General features: G+C 36.2%; 1 protein-coding gene across 1 annotated transcript in view; it reads left to right on the forward strand.

Annotated features, from left to right (window-relative positions):
* Positions 1–16,282, forward strand: part of LOC136886783 (uncharacterized) — an 84,648-nt gene that overhangs the window by 6,494 nt on the left and 61,872 nt on the right. Inside the window, exons 2-3 of the mRNA XM_067159589.2 lie at positions 1,828–2,040; positions 4,997–5,160. Coding sequence (XP_067015690.2) covers positions 1,828–2,040; positions 4,997–5,160 — 377 coding nt within the window. The remainder of the gene's footprint in view (positions 1–1,827; positions 2,041–4,996; positions 5,161–16,282) is intronic.

The following is a 16,282-nucleotide window of genomic DNA, read 5'->3' on the forward strand; positions in this document are numbered from 1 at the left end:
TCCACCTTATTGTGGTAGTTATAAGAAAGATAGGTATGAGATGTTCAAATTCAAACCCTAACAATTCAAATTTTAAAATTTTTATTTACTATTAATGGGATATTTGTATTGAAACCTTCCTCTCGATTTGTGAGTAAGCGACATATGCCAACAGTTCCTTAGTATTTGTGTATATAGAAATTACAAGTTAAATTCAAACTGCGACAATTTCTTGTGACAATGAAATTCAAACAACAACCGTGAAATCCAAAGTTCAACATTTCCATCAGCCAATAAGACAATTGCAGAGGTGAGAAAGTTTGAATTTGAATGCCTCATATTATGTCCTTGTAACAGCACTGCCAGCATATATATATATTTGTGTGTGTTTTACTGCCTAATTCTCCATGTATTGCCACTGGAACACAACAGCCCATAGGATCATAGGTAATAAATTTAATATTATTCCGTATTGAAGAGCAATATAATGTAAAACAAGAGCTAGAGGTTTCCACCACCGGGCGAGTTGGCCATGCGGTTGGGGGTGCGCGGCTGTGAGCTTGCATCCGGGAGATAGTGGGTTTGAATCCCACTGTCGGCAGCCCTGAAGATGGTTTTCCGTGGTTTCCCATTTTCACACCAGGCAAATGCCGGAGCTGTACCTTAATTGAGGCCACGGCCGCTTCCTTCCAGCTCCTAGGCCTTTCCTACCCATCATCGCCATAAGACCTATCGGTGTCGGTGCGACATAAAGCCACTAGCAAAAATTAAAAATAGAGAGGTTTCCACCTGTTAAATTACTATTTATTGTAACCTTTAAAAAGTTATATACATTTCATGAAACTAGTTTCAGTCTTGCTAGAGACCATCATCAGTCAAAATTAAGTTAGGGCAAGACATGAATTACAGATAAAATTTATAAAGCAAGCGTGTGTTGTTGAAATTTAGTGCAAGTCAAGTAAATATTTGGATGTTAAAAACACTCATCACAGTCACACGTCTTGTGTAAATGCACTGGACTACACTTGCTTCGCTTGTTTTATGAACATACTCGTGTCTTAATTATTGCCATTATAGACTTGTTGCATAATGTACTATTATGTAAAAACAGTGACCTCTATTTACTACCTTGATTATTTATTCTCAAATTCAAGCTAGACCTTGAAAGTCCATATCTTGTATTACAGAGAGCTGGCCCTGTAGTCTAGTGGTCTAGGTGTAGTGAGCCTACCTCTTACCTGGAGGCTCCAGGTTTGATTTATGGCCACATCAAAGATTTACCTAGATCTGATGGCTAGTTCAAAGTCCACTCTGCCTATGTGAGAACGGTTGAAGAACTATTTGATGGTCAGTTGATGGCCCCAGTGTAGAAAGCCAAGGATAACAGCCGAGAGGATTTGGTACGCTGGCCATGCGTCACCTCATAATTTGCAGGCCTTTGGGCTCAGCAGCTGTCAGTTTGTAGACTGGTCCATCAGGGCTCTTGCACCATGCAGTTTCCTTTTATCTATTACATAAGGTTGAAGGCAACAATATTCCCTCCTTCAATTCCCAAATTGCTCCAATTCTAGCAAGAATTCCTTGTGTTTATTCTCAGGAAGAATAAAAACACTGAATTCCATAGGTAGGTTTTCCTTATTTATTGGAAAAACCATTGAACACTGAGTAAGATCAACTGAGATTGTAGTCTGGGCTGACAATCTTAAAATAACATTACCCATTGCAATTAGATTTTTTGGCCCGGTGGACACTGTTGTATTCTACCAGTAGATTTAGTCATGCAGAACTTCAAGTTATGTTGTTACATTGTTGGTTAGATGTGTAATATTGTTGTGTGCTCCCATTCAGGTATGCTTGAACCGCCATGCCGTCTCCGAGCACAAAGATTCCACTCTCTATGCTCCCATGTCTTTTAAGTGCAAACTGTGTCTGGTCATGCTGCCAGATCTGACAATCCTTAGGCAACATTTCCGAGAACACCACCCAACATCGCTCGTTTTTCACTGTTACCGCTGCAATACAACGCTCAAGACAAAGAAGACATTACGCTCACACATCAAGGTAAGAAGATCTTATTTCTAGTGCCATCATTTTCTTGTTAGGATTATTTTGGACCAAATTTTTAGGTTTATAAATACATTGGTTAAGGTTTCCTAATAAATGTGATAGGTTGTTTTAGATTTTGGTGCCCAGTCTCTGCTAGGACTCATAAAATTATCTTGAATTGCTTATGCTTTATTAATAATAAAGAGTGTAAAGTTTAAAGAACTTCCTATGTAACCACAGAGGTCACTATCTATCTATGTATCCAGTTTACATAATTATAAATTACAACTTTTTATCAATCAATCAATCAATCAATCAGTCACTACTTATCTGCATTTAGGGCAGTCGCCCAGGTGGCAGATTCCCTATCTGTTGTTTTTTTAACCTTTTCTCGAATGATTTCAAAGAAATTGGAAATTTATTGAACATCTCCCTTGGTAAATTATTTTGACCCCTAACTCCCCTTCCTATAAATGGATATTTACCCAATTTGTCCTCTTGAATTCAAACTTTATCTTCATATGATATTTCCTACTTTTAAAGACACCACTCAAACTTACTCGTCTACTAATGTCATTCCACGCCATCTCTCCACTGACAGCTCGGAACATAGCACTTAAAGTCAAAGAATAATATTAGACTATAAATTCCACCTATTCAATACATAAGAGTTTTTTATTTAAATTTAAGAAATAGATCCTAACATATCAGATACAGGGACATGTTTCTCAGCCTAAAAAATCTCATACCTGAAAGAATGAAAAATCGTGGTGATGATGATGATGATGATGATGATGATGCTTGTTTAAAAGGGCCTAAGGTCATCAGCCCCTAAGATTGAAAAATGAGGATCCTGATTGTTCTTATTCATACTTTTGAACAAAGGTCTAAAATATAAATAACAGGATACTGTTGTAGGTACAAATGTCTAAAAAAATTCTAGCAAGTGGAAGACTAGTTATAAGTACTCTTATGACAATCTTGTAATCGATCCTTATTATAGGTTTTTACGAATGTTCTGTTTTTAAATGTGGTAACAAGTAGTGAGTAAAAAGTTCAAAATAAATATGTAAATTGCTGCGTTGAAATCTGGTATTTATGGTGCCTTATTCTGGAGATGGCGAAAGGAGCTTATAATAGCTTCATATTTAGGATAAAAGTCACTCTTAGTGGAGGTTAAATTAAAATCCAAAGTTGTTTGTCTGTTGAAGTTGTTAATCTTATGTGAAAAGATAAGACGGCAAACTTCTTAAAGCACTTAAAAGCGAGGACAGCTACTAGTCAGAAACGTAGTTATATTTATATTAGCAGGTAGACGTGGTAGTAGCTTCTTATATCAAAAGTCGAAAGGAAATGTGCGAGTTTGAGTAGAGCTTGTGGTGTTATGTCTGAAACAAAAGGAGAGTGAAATGTTAAGGAATAAAATTAAAGGAGAAGGAGAGAATGAGGAAAAAACGATGTGTGTGAAACTAATTACCCCTTCGACAGTTGTGATGTTAATTTGGTTAAAGATGAGGTCAGTTGAAAAAATATGTTGTGTACAATCACCCAGAACAAATCGAGCTGCTTTTCTTTGGATTTTTTCCAGTTCTTGAATCAGGTAATCCTGGTGAGGATCCCATACACTGGAACTGTACTCTTTTTGGGATCTTACCAGGGACTTACATGCCCTCTACTTTACATCATAACTACATCCCCTAAATACCCTCATAACCATATGCAGAGATCTGTACCCTTCATTCACAATCCCATTTATGTGATTACCCCATGAAGATCTTTCCTTATATTAATACCTAGGTACTTGCATTGATCCCCATAAGGAACTTTAACCCTATCAATGCAATAATTAAAACTGAGAGGACTTTTCATATTTGGGAAACTCACAACATCACTTTTAACCCAAATGTGTCACCAGAGATCTTTTACGTGTCGACATTGTACAACATGGAGTGTCGAATGGACTTTTTTCCGCCCTTCAAAAATATGACTACCTCTGCCACGTTTGAACCCAGTATCTTGGGATTCGGAGGCCGACACTCTACCATTGGTCCACAGAGGCAGCTATTACTCATATCATTTATATATACTCGTATAAGAAAACAAAGGTCCAATAATACTTCCTTGAGGAATTCCGCTCTTAATTATTACAGTTTCAGATAAAGCTTTGCCTGCTGTAATTTGCTGAGATCTCTTTTCTAGAAATATAGCAACCCATTCAGTCTCTCCTTTGTCTAGTCCATTTGCACTCATTTTTGCCAGTAGTCTCCCATGATCCTCCCTGTCAAATGCCCTAGACAGGTCTATCGCGATACAGTCCATTTGACCTCCTGAATGAAAGCTATACTATATCTTGCTGGAATCCTAAAAGTTGAGCTTCAGTGAAATAACCTTTCCTAAACCCGAACTGCCTTCTATCGAACCAGTTATTAATTTCGCAAATATGTCTTAATATAATCAGCTCAGATGATTTTTTTTTCTCCCTGTTACTTCAGTGCAGTAATATATTAACATGCCTTAAAGGTTTAGTTAGTTCGTTTAATGCATTTTGTATGCATTATCTTTGGGCATAGAAAAAAATTGCTCATTTCCTAAATGTAGACTTCTGTTTTCATGGTTAAGTCACTGTCAAAAGTTTAAAGAAGGTGGAAGCTGTCTTCTTTTTAGTTTCGACGTGGTTAATATATTGATGGCTGAGAACAAACGGGTTATAACTTGTAGATGGCCCCAGAGTGAAGTGGTAAATGTTGCTATTTTTTTTAAAACATTTGTTATTTGAAACATTTTCTGTTCAGTTTGCCTTATAATTATTTTTCTGTTGGATTTTGTTTGTACTTCTGAGACCTTCTCATCAGAAGAGAAGTAATTTTTGTGGCTTTTAATATAACTTTTATTCTGCAAGGAAATCTGAGATAAAATGTTCTTTCTATTTAAGAATGAAGAGTTTAATGTTTCATGGTGTACTTATTTACAGAACGTGCACTCAGAAGCACGTCGGAAGGACTGCAACCTTTGTGGGAAGGTTCTTTGGAGTAAAAGGGCGCACGCTATCCATTATCGAATGAAGCACAGTGTGCAGTCCAAGGTGGGCTTCAGGTGCCGAATCTGCCAGAAACGTTTTGATTCAAAGGATGAAAGGTATAGTTTTTCATCTTTCCCTCTCTTAGTTTCTTTGTTCTTTTTATTTAGGTGTTAATTTTTCTCTATTGCCAGCAACTCAACTTCATGAAGTTTCCTTGTAGCAGGTTCTGTCTTTCATTTGTAGTGTCCTGAGGAAAATTTTGTTGTGACATTGTCATACCCCTTTCAAATTTCGTTGCATAGCCAGGAATCGAACCCGGGCCTACTGGTGTGACAGCTAATCACGCTAACCACTACACCACAGAGGCAGATTGTTATAACTTAAGTGATACAATGGAAAATAGTCAGCAACTATGTCTTACGTTTCTATATAAGAGAAGAGAAATCCTGTATATGCACTTGGAACACAAATTATAGCAAATGATATTGGTGTAATAATAATAATAATAATAATAATAATAATAATAATAATAATAATAAGCTGTTAAAGAATAATAATAATAATAATAATAATTTTTAATAAGTTCAAGATTATGCTTCTGGTGATAATTATCTTGCAAAGGTTTCGAAAAAAATTCTTACAATTCTTTGTTATAAAAGGCATTAAATTTCTGCTTTAAAGGGAAGAATCTTTTATAAGACTAAATGCTAGAATTTAAATTCTTCACTCATGATAATGAAAGGGAAGGTGATCAATTGGCATTTCTATGTAAAACAATCATCACAGTAGATGATAGTCTATTACTTGTGTGCAAAAACAACTTATTTAAAGACACTACAATCATTCTGTTTGTATTATCCGTTCTATAAAATAGCCCTAAGTGTTGATGATATTGATTTTGCAATGACGCATATTTGTTTCTTGTTTATTTTTATGTGTGATTTATGAAGACCTTCGGAGGGTAGTATTTAGCATATTTTAAAAAATGGGATTGATATACCCTACATCAAACCTTAAGCAGTTTTTCCACACTCTTCCCATCTGCTGTGCTACTCATTCAAAAGGAGAACTGCGCCTTGTAGTAAGTCTTAATCATTAATATCAACCCCAACCATACAAATGAATTATATGACAAGAAGAATGGATAACCTTATCTGCTGTCGAAATGCCGAAGAGAAGCTGACCCACGCAAGTCCTTCATGTATACTTTTGAGAGGGGAAACTACAGAGAATACAGTAGAGTTTGAGATTGAAACAAGATGCATAATCATAGCAGCCAAAGGACACAAACTGCCAGCTCATTCTTAGATTGTTTTTAAAATTAGAAATCCTAGTGATGCTTAAATCATATTTTGTTCCTTAGTTTTGCTTTTCACTTTTCTCAGTGTGGGTTGTTCCTTTTAACATTTCCTCAATGTTTCTACTATGTTGTAATATTGACCTGCTTTCGTGGCATTCTTATGATGTATGAAGTAGAGTAATTCAGGCTACTGCACGAGTATGACAGATGAATAGAAGACATGGGTAGACACTAGGGATGGGTTGCGAATGGAGTCGCGAAGAATCGAGACTGCTACCTCTGGAACCGACACTCTTGACTCCAGTGTCGACTCCACAAATGCACTAACGCCATCTAACAACTGTTTTCGGAACTGCTTGGAATTATTGTTCCACGTTCCTCCCTTGATAACTTGTGATACGATGAATACAAGATGATTACTAGCCAGCAAACATTAAATATTGCTTCGGGTTATTATCATCGTTATTGTTAATGTTGTAGGTCTATTTTGGCTACAACAATGATGATTTTGACGATAATGGTGGTGGTGGTAATAATCTGACAGTATACTTTTAAATAATCGCCAATATTAACTTCAGTGATGTAAAACAGAAAAAGAAAGGAGAGTGCTTAGAGTATGATTTTACAACAAATATTTTAACTAATTATTGTGCACCATAATTTATTTATTTATTTATTTATTTATTTATTTATTTATTGATTTATTTATTTATTTATTTATTTATTTATTTATTTATTTATTTATTTATTTATTTATTCACGAAGCACAAGATACAGCTACACTGAGCAAATTTCACTTGCACTGTCAACAGACTATTTAACAAATGTAAACTTCCATAATAAAATATAACAAACATAACAAAATATAACAAGATCAGGTACACAGCCTACTAATAACAACTGTCCAAATCGAAAATCATGAGCATGTCCATGTTCGTAGCCAAGTCGTCATGGGTCAAGATGTACAATATAACTATTTATAATAGTTTATTTAAATCCGCCTTGATCAATACACTCATTAAATGAAAGAAACATTATTTATTAAACCATACATGTTTCGGGAAATCTCAACCATTCCCTTCATCAGTGGTTAGATCAAAGAATAACATAATATGACACAATCTTTTGTTTTACTTCTTTGATCTAACCACTGATGAAGGGAATGGTTGAGATTTCCCGAAACATGTATGGTTTAATAAATAATGTTTCTTTCATTTAATGAGTGTATTGATCAAGGCGGATTTAAATAAACTATTATAAATAGTTATATTGTACATTCAGACCAGTCAATACGGACCAAACACAATATTAACCTATCATGGTTAAGTTTATTAACAATGGGTCAAGATGGCAGTATAAACCCTTCACATCAACTTATCTTTAAGAGACTATTTATACACCACTCGAATACACTTTTATTTGATGCTATATCAAGCTCTTGTCTCCTATTAATATTGTTCAAGAGTGTTGGGAGGCGGATTAGAAAAGATCGTTGAAGTATTGAGTGCTGAGTGTGGGTAATGTGGAGAAGGTCTTTGGTTCTGGTGGAGTGGGAAGGAATACGGAGAGAGAAGAGTGAGACAAGATGTTCCGAGCGGTAATGCTATTCAACATGAGTAGGCTCTGTGCCAGCACCTAGTTTCACCCGCTCACTTCCTATCATATATTATGTCATTCATTTCATCTCATAAACTTCTCTGATGATGTTGACGTCAGGAAGGGCATCCGGTCATAAAAACTCGCTACGAAGATCTATCTCACTTCATACCCGACCCCGTCGAGTTACGGAACAAGGGCTCGACACATGTCAGGCCTGTAAGTTAGATAAGTTCATTTTTTTCCCCCAACAAAATCAGCAAATGCCTCATAATTGCCTGTGCCTTGCGAAAAGATGATGTATCGGTCTTACGAGCCAACTTTCTTTCTTTCTTTCTTTCATTCTTTCCTGTTACAAATTAGCGCTGCGTGTGTAAATCCGCGAGTGCTGAATATCGCGCATCGATTTAAAAAAAATATGTATTTTGCGACCATTGAAATCGACTCTTGCTTACGTACAAAATGGCGATAATCGAAGTAAAAAGCCGGCATCAAGGGAATTTTGCATCGATCATCAGTTGTGCCGCGTTGGGCCAACGTTTATCCTTTTATAGTTATTTGGGGAAAAGATACAGTATTGCGCCAGTTATGAAACGACTTCCTGTATTTTGTGGTAATTGAGAAAATAAATATTTCCAAAGGCTTGATCGTGGCGATAGATGTATTACGCAGACCGTATTGTAACTTCATGACTTTTATAGTAGGTTAATTTTCTTTGATGAAACATTGCGCGTCTTCAATGTTTAATATTGCTACTCATTTCGCATAAATGCATGTGAATGTATTAATGACTTCATACGAGGCACATAACCTCACTTCCTCGTCTGTTAACGTTACTCTTTGAATTCTTAAAGGGAACAGACAACATCGACCCTTGCCGTTCCATTGTTTCTGGCTGAAAATGTTGGGAGAAATAAATGGACTATCATACTTTGTAAATATTTCCTGAAACTTACATGAGCCATTTTTCGAATTACTATACTTTTTGCAATAGAACTCTGAAACATTATTTTGTAATGATTGTGGCGATCTGAATAATAATCAACGATGACTAAATAAATTCGTGTACAGTTATGTGCATTAAATTATTATTATTATTATTATTATTATTATTATTATTATTATTATTATTATTATTATTATTATTATTATTATTATTATTATTATTGGTATTTTCTTAAATTGGAGCTTGTAGTTATTGCCATGTTCTAGTCGCCTAAACACGTTTCGAAAGTCTTTCAAATATTTGAATTTTATCCCAAATTTTCGTGATTGTTCCCACGTCAGAATCGCGGAAGAACTTTGATAATATCTTCCTACCCCTTCTCGTAAATATGTTGAGCAACAGATCGTAATCGGACAATCCTAATATATATAGAATGATATTCATTATCAAAGTCCGTACATGTATAATTATTGCAGATTTTAAGCGTTGCCTGCCGCAAGAATAAACTCGTCAAAAGTTTTAAAGCCGAAAAATATTACGATTACGAAGAGAATTCATATGTGATTGTAGTGGTAGATTTTTTAAGTGGCAATGACGTCATTCACTGCTGATCGTGGCACGTTGGTTCGTATCCCCACTGCACTGTTCATATTCGCCAGTATACTTATTTAGTGTATATCCTTCTTTGGGAGCACCTGTTAGTTCTAGTTTAGTGTGTTAAAAGACGTCCTTAGAATGATCGTGCGACTTGTTAGGTTATGATTTTAATAATATCATTTGATAAAAAATGTGATATTAGGGGGTTTGGGAGAGGTTTTCTTAATAGGTTAAAATTGATTATTTAGGAGAGGTTCTTGAAGCCAAAGCTTGAATTAGGCCTAATTAAATTATTTTTTAAATTTCATTTTATTTTTTGTGCTGAATATGTGGCTAATATAACAGTTGCCTAAATGATTGTAGGTGGAAAATTCTACTAACAATTAAAAGTTCGTCGTATTGTCGACTCGCTTGTTATGAATTGGTAATATTTCAAACACTGTAGTCATCAAAGTCCCTATATTTTCAGTGTTTTTCATCATTTATGTATATTTTTATAATGATACAAGTCATGCTAAGAATTGTGAATATTATGTGCTTAGGTGATACTAGCTGTATAGTACAGTGGCCAAGGAGAAGCAGTGTCGTCATTCAATCTATATAGTGATATAAATAGTGGAAAGTTCTGATTGTGATTCTGAGTGTGCAGAAACAGGCATTACACAGTGAACTTGCTGTTTTTACTAACGTTCTTGCCCAACTCGATGACTTGCCACAAGAAAGTTAGAAACTTCAATTTATTCCGTATTGAACTGGGATTACAGTAAAATGAAAATGTTAAAGGTCCACCTTTTCAATACCATGAATGTTTATTGATGTGAATATATATCACATAACGTTTAAAGAAGATTGGTACTAGTTTCGACGCTCATTGCGCGTCATCATCAGCCAACAAATCAATTGAGCAAAATACAACTTATCAAATAGCAGTACAGTCGAACCTCTCTTCTGCGGACATCGTCGGTTCCGAGGAAAAATGTCCGTTACGAGAGGTGTCCGCTAAAACAAGTTTGTAAAAATAATCGAACATTTGAACAGCAAAGAACATCCACCTTAAATATAAGCATACATATTTTTATTATTCTAAGTCATTTCTGTGTTGATATTTAATAGAGAATTATTATAAGTGATTTTACATCATTTACAAACATTACAGCTTCGTGAAGTAATTGTGAAGCTTTGTCTGTGTAAATTTAGCACGTTTTCTTAACTGCAATATTCTCGAAAACGGAATAAAGTCTGTTAAATGGTTCCATAGTGTTCTCGCCGTATTCGCGGTCCAGCGTGACACAAATTCTCACTGAAAGTCCCTTGTCACTTTCTATAATCACATATTTTCTTGCGTCGAGATCTAAACACGATCATCCCTTGTTATTCATGTTTAACAGACAACTACGGTATTTCTGTGTCACTAATTAGTGCCTGTACTGTCTTTTCCTTCTCATGTTGACTACCTGAGCTCGACCTTATCAGTGACAATCCGAGTTATGAATAGAATGATGCAAGAAGGGAGGAAAATCCCCAGGTAACTTGTAAATCAACAGTCTCTGGCAGCATTTCTGGGCAATTAGAATTCTCGTAATAGGCCTATACACCACTCGGTAGAACTGCACTCCAATGTACTTTCTCTCTTCTTGCACTCGAAATAGTACCAACATTCAAAAGGGATTTCCTTATGTCTGGAGAATGGTTTTAAAAGACAGGATGGCATGTGGTCCGGCGTAATAAATTGTCCTGCAACATGTAAAGTGTCCACTTAAGTCAAGTGGACGGGACAAATGGCGATGTCCGCTGTCCGGAGTTCGAGGTGTCCGCTTAAATGAGGCCAATTTAACACTTGTCTTATGTCAAATAAAGTCGGTTCCGAGGAAAATTGTCCGTATAGGGAGGTGTCCGCTGAATAAGGGTGTCCGTTAGGGCAGGTTCGACTGTATATAACACATGATAGCACCTACAATTAAAACAAACCCTAAAGAACACTTCCTTTCTTTTCACGGACCACAAAAAATCTAAGCTTTTAAATATGAAACATATCAGAAGTAAGGCTTTTCAGACGTTTGCTCTATTAACCAGCATTTCGTCTTAGGTCTGACACTAGACTCATCAGAGTGGGATCTGTCAGACCCTACCCACTGACGCTGGGGTGTATGCAGATAAATCTCCCGTATGCAGTTATCAGACTGTGCCTCTTATAAGAGCTTCTGATAAGTTCACCTGCATACACCCCAGCGTTAGTGGGTGGGGTCTGACACATCCCACTCTGATGAGTCTAGTGTCAGACCTAAGACGAAACGCTGGTTAATAGAGCAAACGCCTGAAAATCCTTACATCTGATATGTTTTAGACATTTTTGACATGCTCTATTGGTGAAAAATATCTAATTCCCTCCATGGGAATTTAGAATTTTCCGTTTTAAATATGAACCCGGGTCTTCCTACAGCTAAAGCCCTCCAAGAGTTCCATAAGGCCAAAATCCCTATCCGCCCTATTATTAACTATAGACCTAGTCCTCTGTATAAAGCCTCTCAATTTGTCCAAAGTTTCTTGGCTAAAAACTACCATTTTCTCGCCAATAAGTCTATTAAAAACACAATTGAACTAACTGACAAACTAAAGACCTTCAATTTGCAACCTAACCACTCCCTACATTCTTTTGACATAGTCAACATGTATCCAAGCGTACAAACAACAAAGCTTTTTCCTATTATTGAAACCAGCTTAAAGAAATACAGTCCTCTTAGCAAAGTTGAAATATATGACTTCATCTCCATTCTGAAATTAGTCGTCAATAATAACCTTTTCACTTTTGACAAAACTATTTATCAACAAGATGGATTAGCAATGGGTTCACCTGCCTCTGGTATCTTAGCGGAGATTTGTTTAGATTATCTGGAACACACTAAAATCAGCAACAAATTTCCCAACATTCTTCTATGGGCCAGATACATGGATGACACAATCATAATTATGAACGAAGAAATTATGAACGCTGTCTCTACCCTTCACGATCTTAACAGCATCAATCTCCACATTAAATTTACATTTGAATCTGAAGCAAACAGGTTAATCAATTTTTCTAGATTTGACCATTCATAGACACCCTTCCTCTTTATCTTACAAAATCTTCAGGTAACGCACACAAACTGCAACTACCTTTCAAGAATCCACACATCCCCAAGCACACAAACGTGCTACCTATAATAGTTTAGTCCACCGTGCCTTCACAATACCCATGTCAAAGAAAGACCTGAACAACGAACTCAATACTATTCGTGCAATCGCCAAATTTAACGGTTACAACAAGCCCTTTATAGAACAGATTATCAACAAGTTCAGACACCGGCCTAAGGCCAACCTTACTAAAGAAAAATCTAAAGACGCCACTTCTTTCACCTTTACTTTTAACAAAGATGCCTACAAAATCACCAATCTCTTCAGAAAACATAATGTAAAAATTTCCTTCAGAACAAATAACAGGAATTCTGAAATTCTGCACAATTCCCCATCAGTTAAAATGTCCAATACTTTCTTAAAGTCCGGAATGTATAGATTCAAATACAATGACTGCAATTCCTCATACGTTGGACAAACAGGACGCAGTTTCACAACTAGATATTCAGAGCATGTCAACGCTATAAGATACAATAGGTTTTCAGCAATAGGTCAACACATCTCTGACTCCAACCACAAGTTTACCGACATTGAACAAGATTTAGAGATCCTTCAAATGGCCAAAGGGCTTCTCATGAATATAATAGAAAATTGTTTTATCCATTTCGATCAATACTTTAATCCTAACTTCAACTTAAATGAAATTTCTGATAAGCCTAATATCCTTTTCGATTTCTTAATTAACTTGTTTAAAAATATCAGATTTCCAAACACTAGCACTATCTTTCAAGCCATGTGCAATACACATCCCCGTCACTTACCCCCACTACCTCATCCCACTGCCCCACCATAGCCCTGCTCCTCAGCTTTAGCTCCTCTTTCCCCTTCCCCTCCCCTAACTCTCCCTTCCCTTTGGCTACTTGGCCTCCATTATTGCTCTCTTCATTAGCCCAGCTCCTCTCCTTTCAACATCTGTGCCATCACGCTACTCAAGGTGAGTTCGCCTCCTTTCCCTTATATTTATTTTGGCTATGTACATTTATATCACGCCTAATTTGGCTTTCAATCTTTTCGTCAGGTCTCCACGTTTCCATACTGAAGTGGGAATTGCGACGTTAATTCAAATTATGATCTTCACACGATCACATTGTTCGCTTCAAAACCACCTGAATTAAGCCTGTTAATTACTGCAACTTAGGGCCGGTTCTACCACCTACTGGTAAAGTAGCGCGTAACTTGCCCTTCACGTAAAAGGATGTTTCCGTTCTACCTCTCCCAGGTAGCGCTATCGGCAGCATAAATCGTCGTTACCCGGCACGTAATTTATCGGCCACTTTGAGAGCCCGATAAGACTTTACCTGCCGGGCAAGTTTTGAGAGCTGAACACTATTAGCTGTATTTCTGGTGATATACAACTCAAATTAGCTTAGTATACTGAAAAAAGCATTATGCTGTAACAGTGATCGATATTGTATTGGAGGATTTTGAACATTAATGCTTCCTTTGAGTTGCAACGGTCACACCAGCCTCTCGCATTGGTAGCGTAGGTAACATATTTTATACGTAAAGCTTTCGCAAAGAAACTCTAAAAGGATATAAAATCAAAACCTATTTGGAAATAATTTCAAATGGGATTTAATTTTCCACGTTTTCAGTTTTCAGACACCATGTATAATCCTATGTATTCCCGTTGCCCTAAGCTTCCTCGTAGCATAATGGCTAAATGTCAAAAACATATCAGATGTAGGGCTTTTCAGGCGTTTGCTCTATTAACCAGCGTTTTGTCTTACGTCTGACACTAGACTCTGATGAGTGGGATGTGTCAGACCCTACCCACTGACGCTGGGGTGTATGCAGGTGAACTAATTCTCTAATTCCCTCCATGGGAATTTAGAATTTTCCATGTGTAATGGCTAATGCGCTCAGTTCTTAGTATGAGGTTTGCAGGTTCGAGTCTACATTATGACAAATCTTTTTTATTTTCATTATTAGTGTTGTATTAATCTGTATGCCTCTTTACATACGTTCTTTTGTTAATAATATATTTCATTGAAATGTTTAATCACAATATTATGTCCACTAGGAAAATGCTTTGTATGTGTGGTACTTATATAAAGTGATGTTACTATTAATATAGCATATAGGGCAGTTGCCCAGGTAGCAGATTCCCTATCAGTTGTTTACGTAGTCTTCTTGTAAATGATTTTGAAGAATTTGGAAACTATTCCATTCCCGAATTCCTCTTCCTATGATGGATATTTACCCCGATTAGTTCTTTAACAGTACCTTCCAACTTTATCTTCATGAAGTTAAACATTAGAATGAAATGCATTATCAATAAATGGAAGCATGTGGAACTAAACGAGGTCACAGAGCTAGTTGAAAATAGAGCATCGTGGAGATACTTAATCAATTCACAGAAGCCTGCAGATAGAATGCTCAAAGGCAATAAGCCCGTAAGGAAGATGTGGGTGAATATACGTATATGGAAGAGCGTGAAAAAGAGTTAAGAACAACGGCAGGGAACGAAAATAAATTTTTAATATAAATTAGAAAGACGGTGAAAACCTGAGTACCTTATGTTACGGAGCATGCGACTTGACCAGTCTGCTATGAGAATACTTTCCAAAAACGCTGCCTTACATGACAGGTTATAACTGGCGTAAGAAAATGTAATCTTGAGATTTTAATCCCAATAGGGAACATGCATGATCCGGGGTTTTAATTAAAAATATGCTAATCTGATTCAAAATTTCATGCAGAATTCAAAAATGCGATCAGAATGTACAAATAATAACTCCAAACGTGATAAAAATCTACGAAAATGTCACGTCACGCAAGCACGCGATCTCATTGGTCTGACGTCGTCGTACAGGTTGACTGAATTAGCAGACGAAGTAACACATAGTGTGCTGTGAGAAGCAGGATACACCTCGCGTATTTCTATTTACGTTAGTGTCTAGTATGGTTAAATACGAGGTCTATACATTGGATAATAATCTGAGTGGTATATTTTAGACCTAAAATGAATCCTGCGCAGACAGTGAGGCAGAAAACTTATAAATGGTGTAGAGTTCCGATGTGTAATAGCACATCGCATACCATACCAAACAAATTGTTTATAAATGTTCCAAAGACGCTAAAACTAGGGAGAAATGGATTTTGGCGAGCCAGAGAAATGCTGGTGATATATCGGAAAAGTCTACAGTTTATTTTTTTGAAGATTTTAACGTAAGATGAATTTGTTTGAATTTTCAAATCACTTTTCCATGTCAGCTGTTCTAGTGGTAAAACTTTAAATTTCAATGTATGATGCTTTATTTAAATGATTCAATTACATCTTGGAATATGAAAGTAAAAAACAGTGCATTAAATAATGCTGATTATTAAAGTATTCTCCAAACCTAACCTATGTTTTGGGTGATCCATGTCAAGATAATAAATCAAAGGGGTTATGAACCATTTTGACAGCTCTAATTCTACCAATATATCTTGGCATGGGACAGTTATGTATGTCTTTATTGAAGAGCTTAATTGGTAAAGAAATTTAGGCTATATCTAAATACTCTATAATGTAACAAAGAATAGGCGTGTACATCATGAAAGGAAACAACGTGAATTTAACAAATGTATAACTCTACACAAAACCAATGCTTGTCTGTTGGGGTCTTATAAGTTAACAATGCTC

The sequence above is a fragment of the Anabrus simplex genome, chromosome X (genome assembly GCF_040414725.1).
Source record: "Anabrus simplex isolate iqAnaSimp1 chromosome X, ASM4041472v1, whole genome shotgun sequence".
Taxonomy (NCBI): domain Eukaryota; kingdom Metazoa; phylum Arthropoda; class Insecta; order Orthoptera; family Tettigoniidae; genus Anabrus; species Anabrus simplex.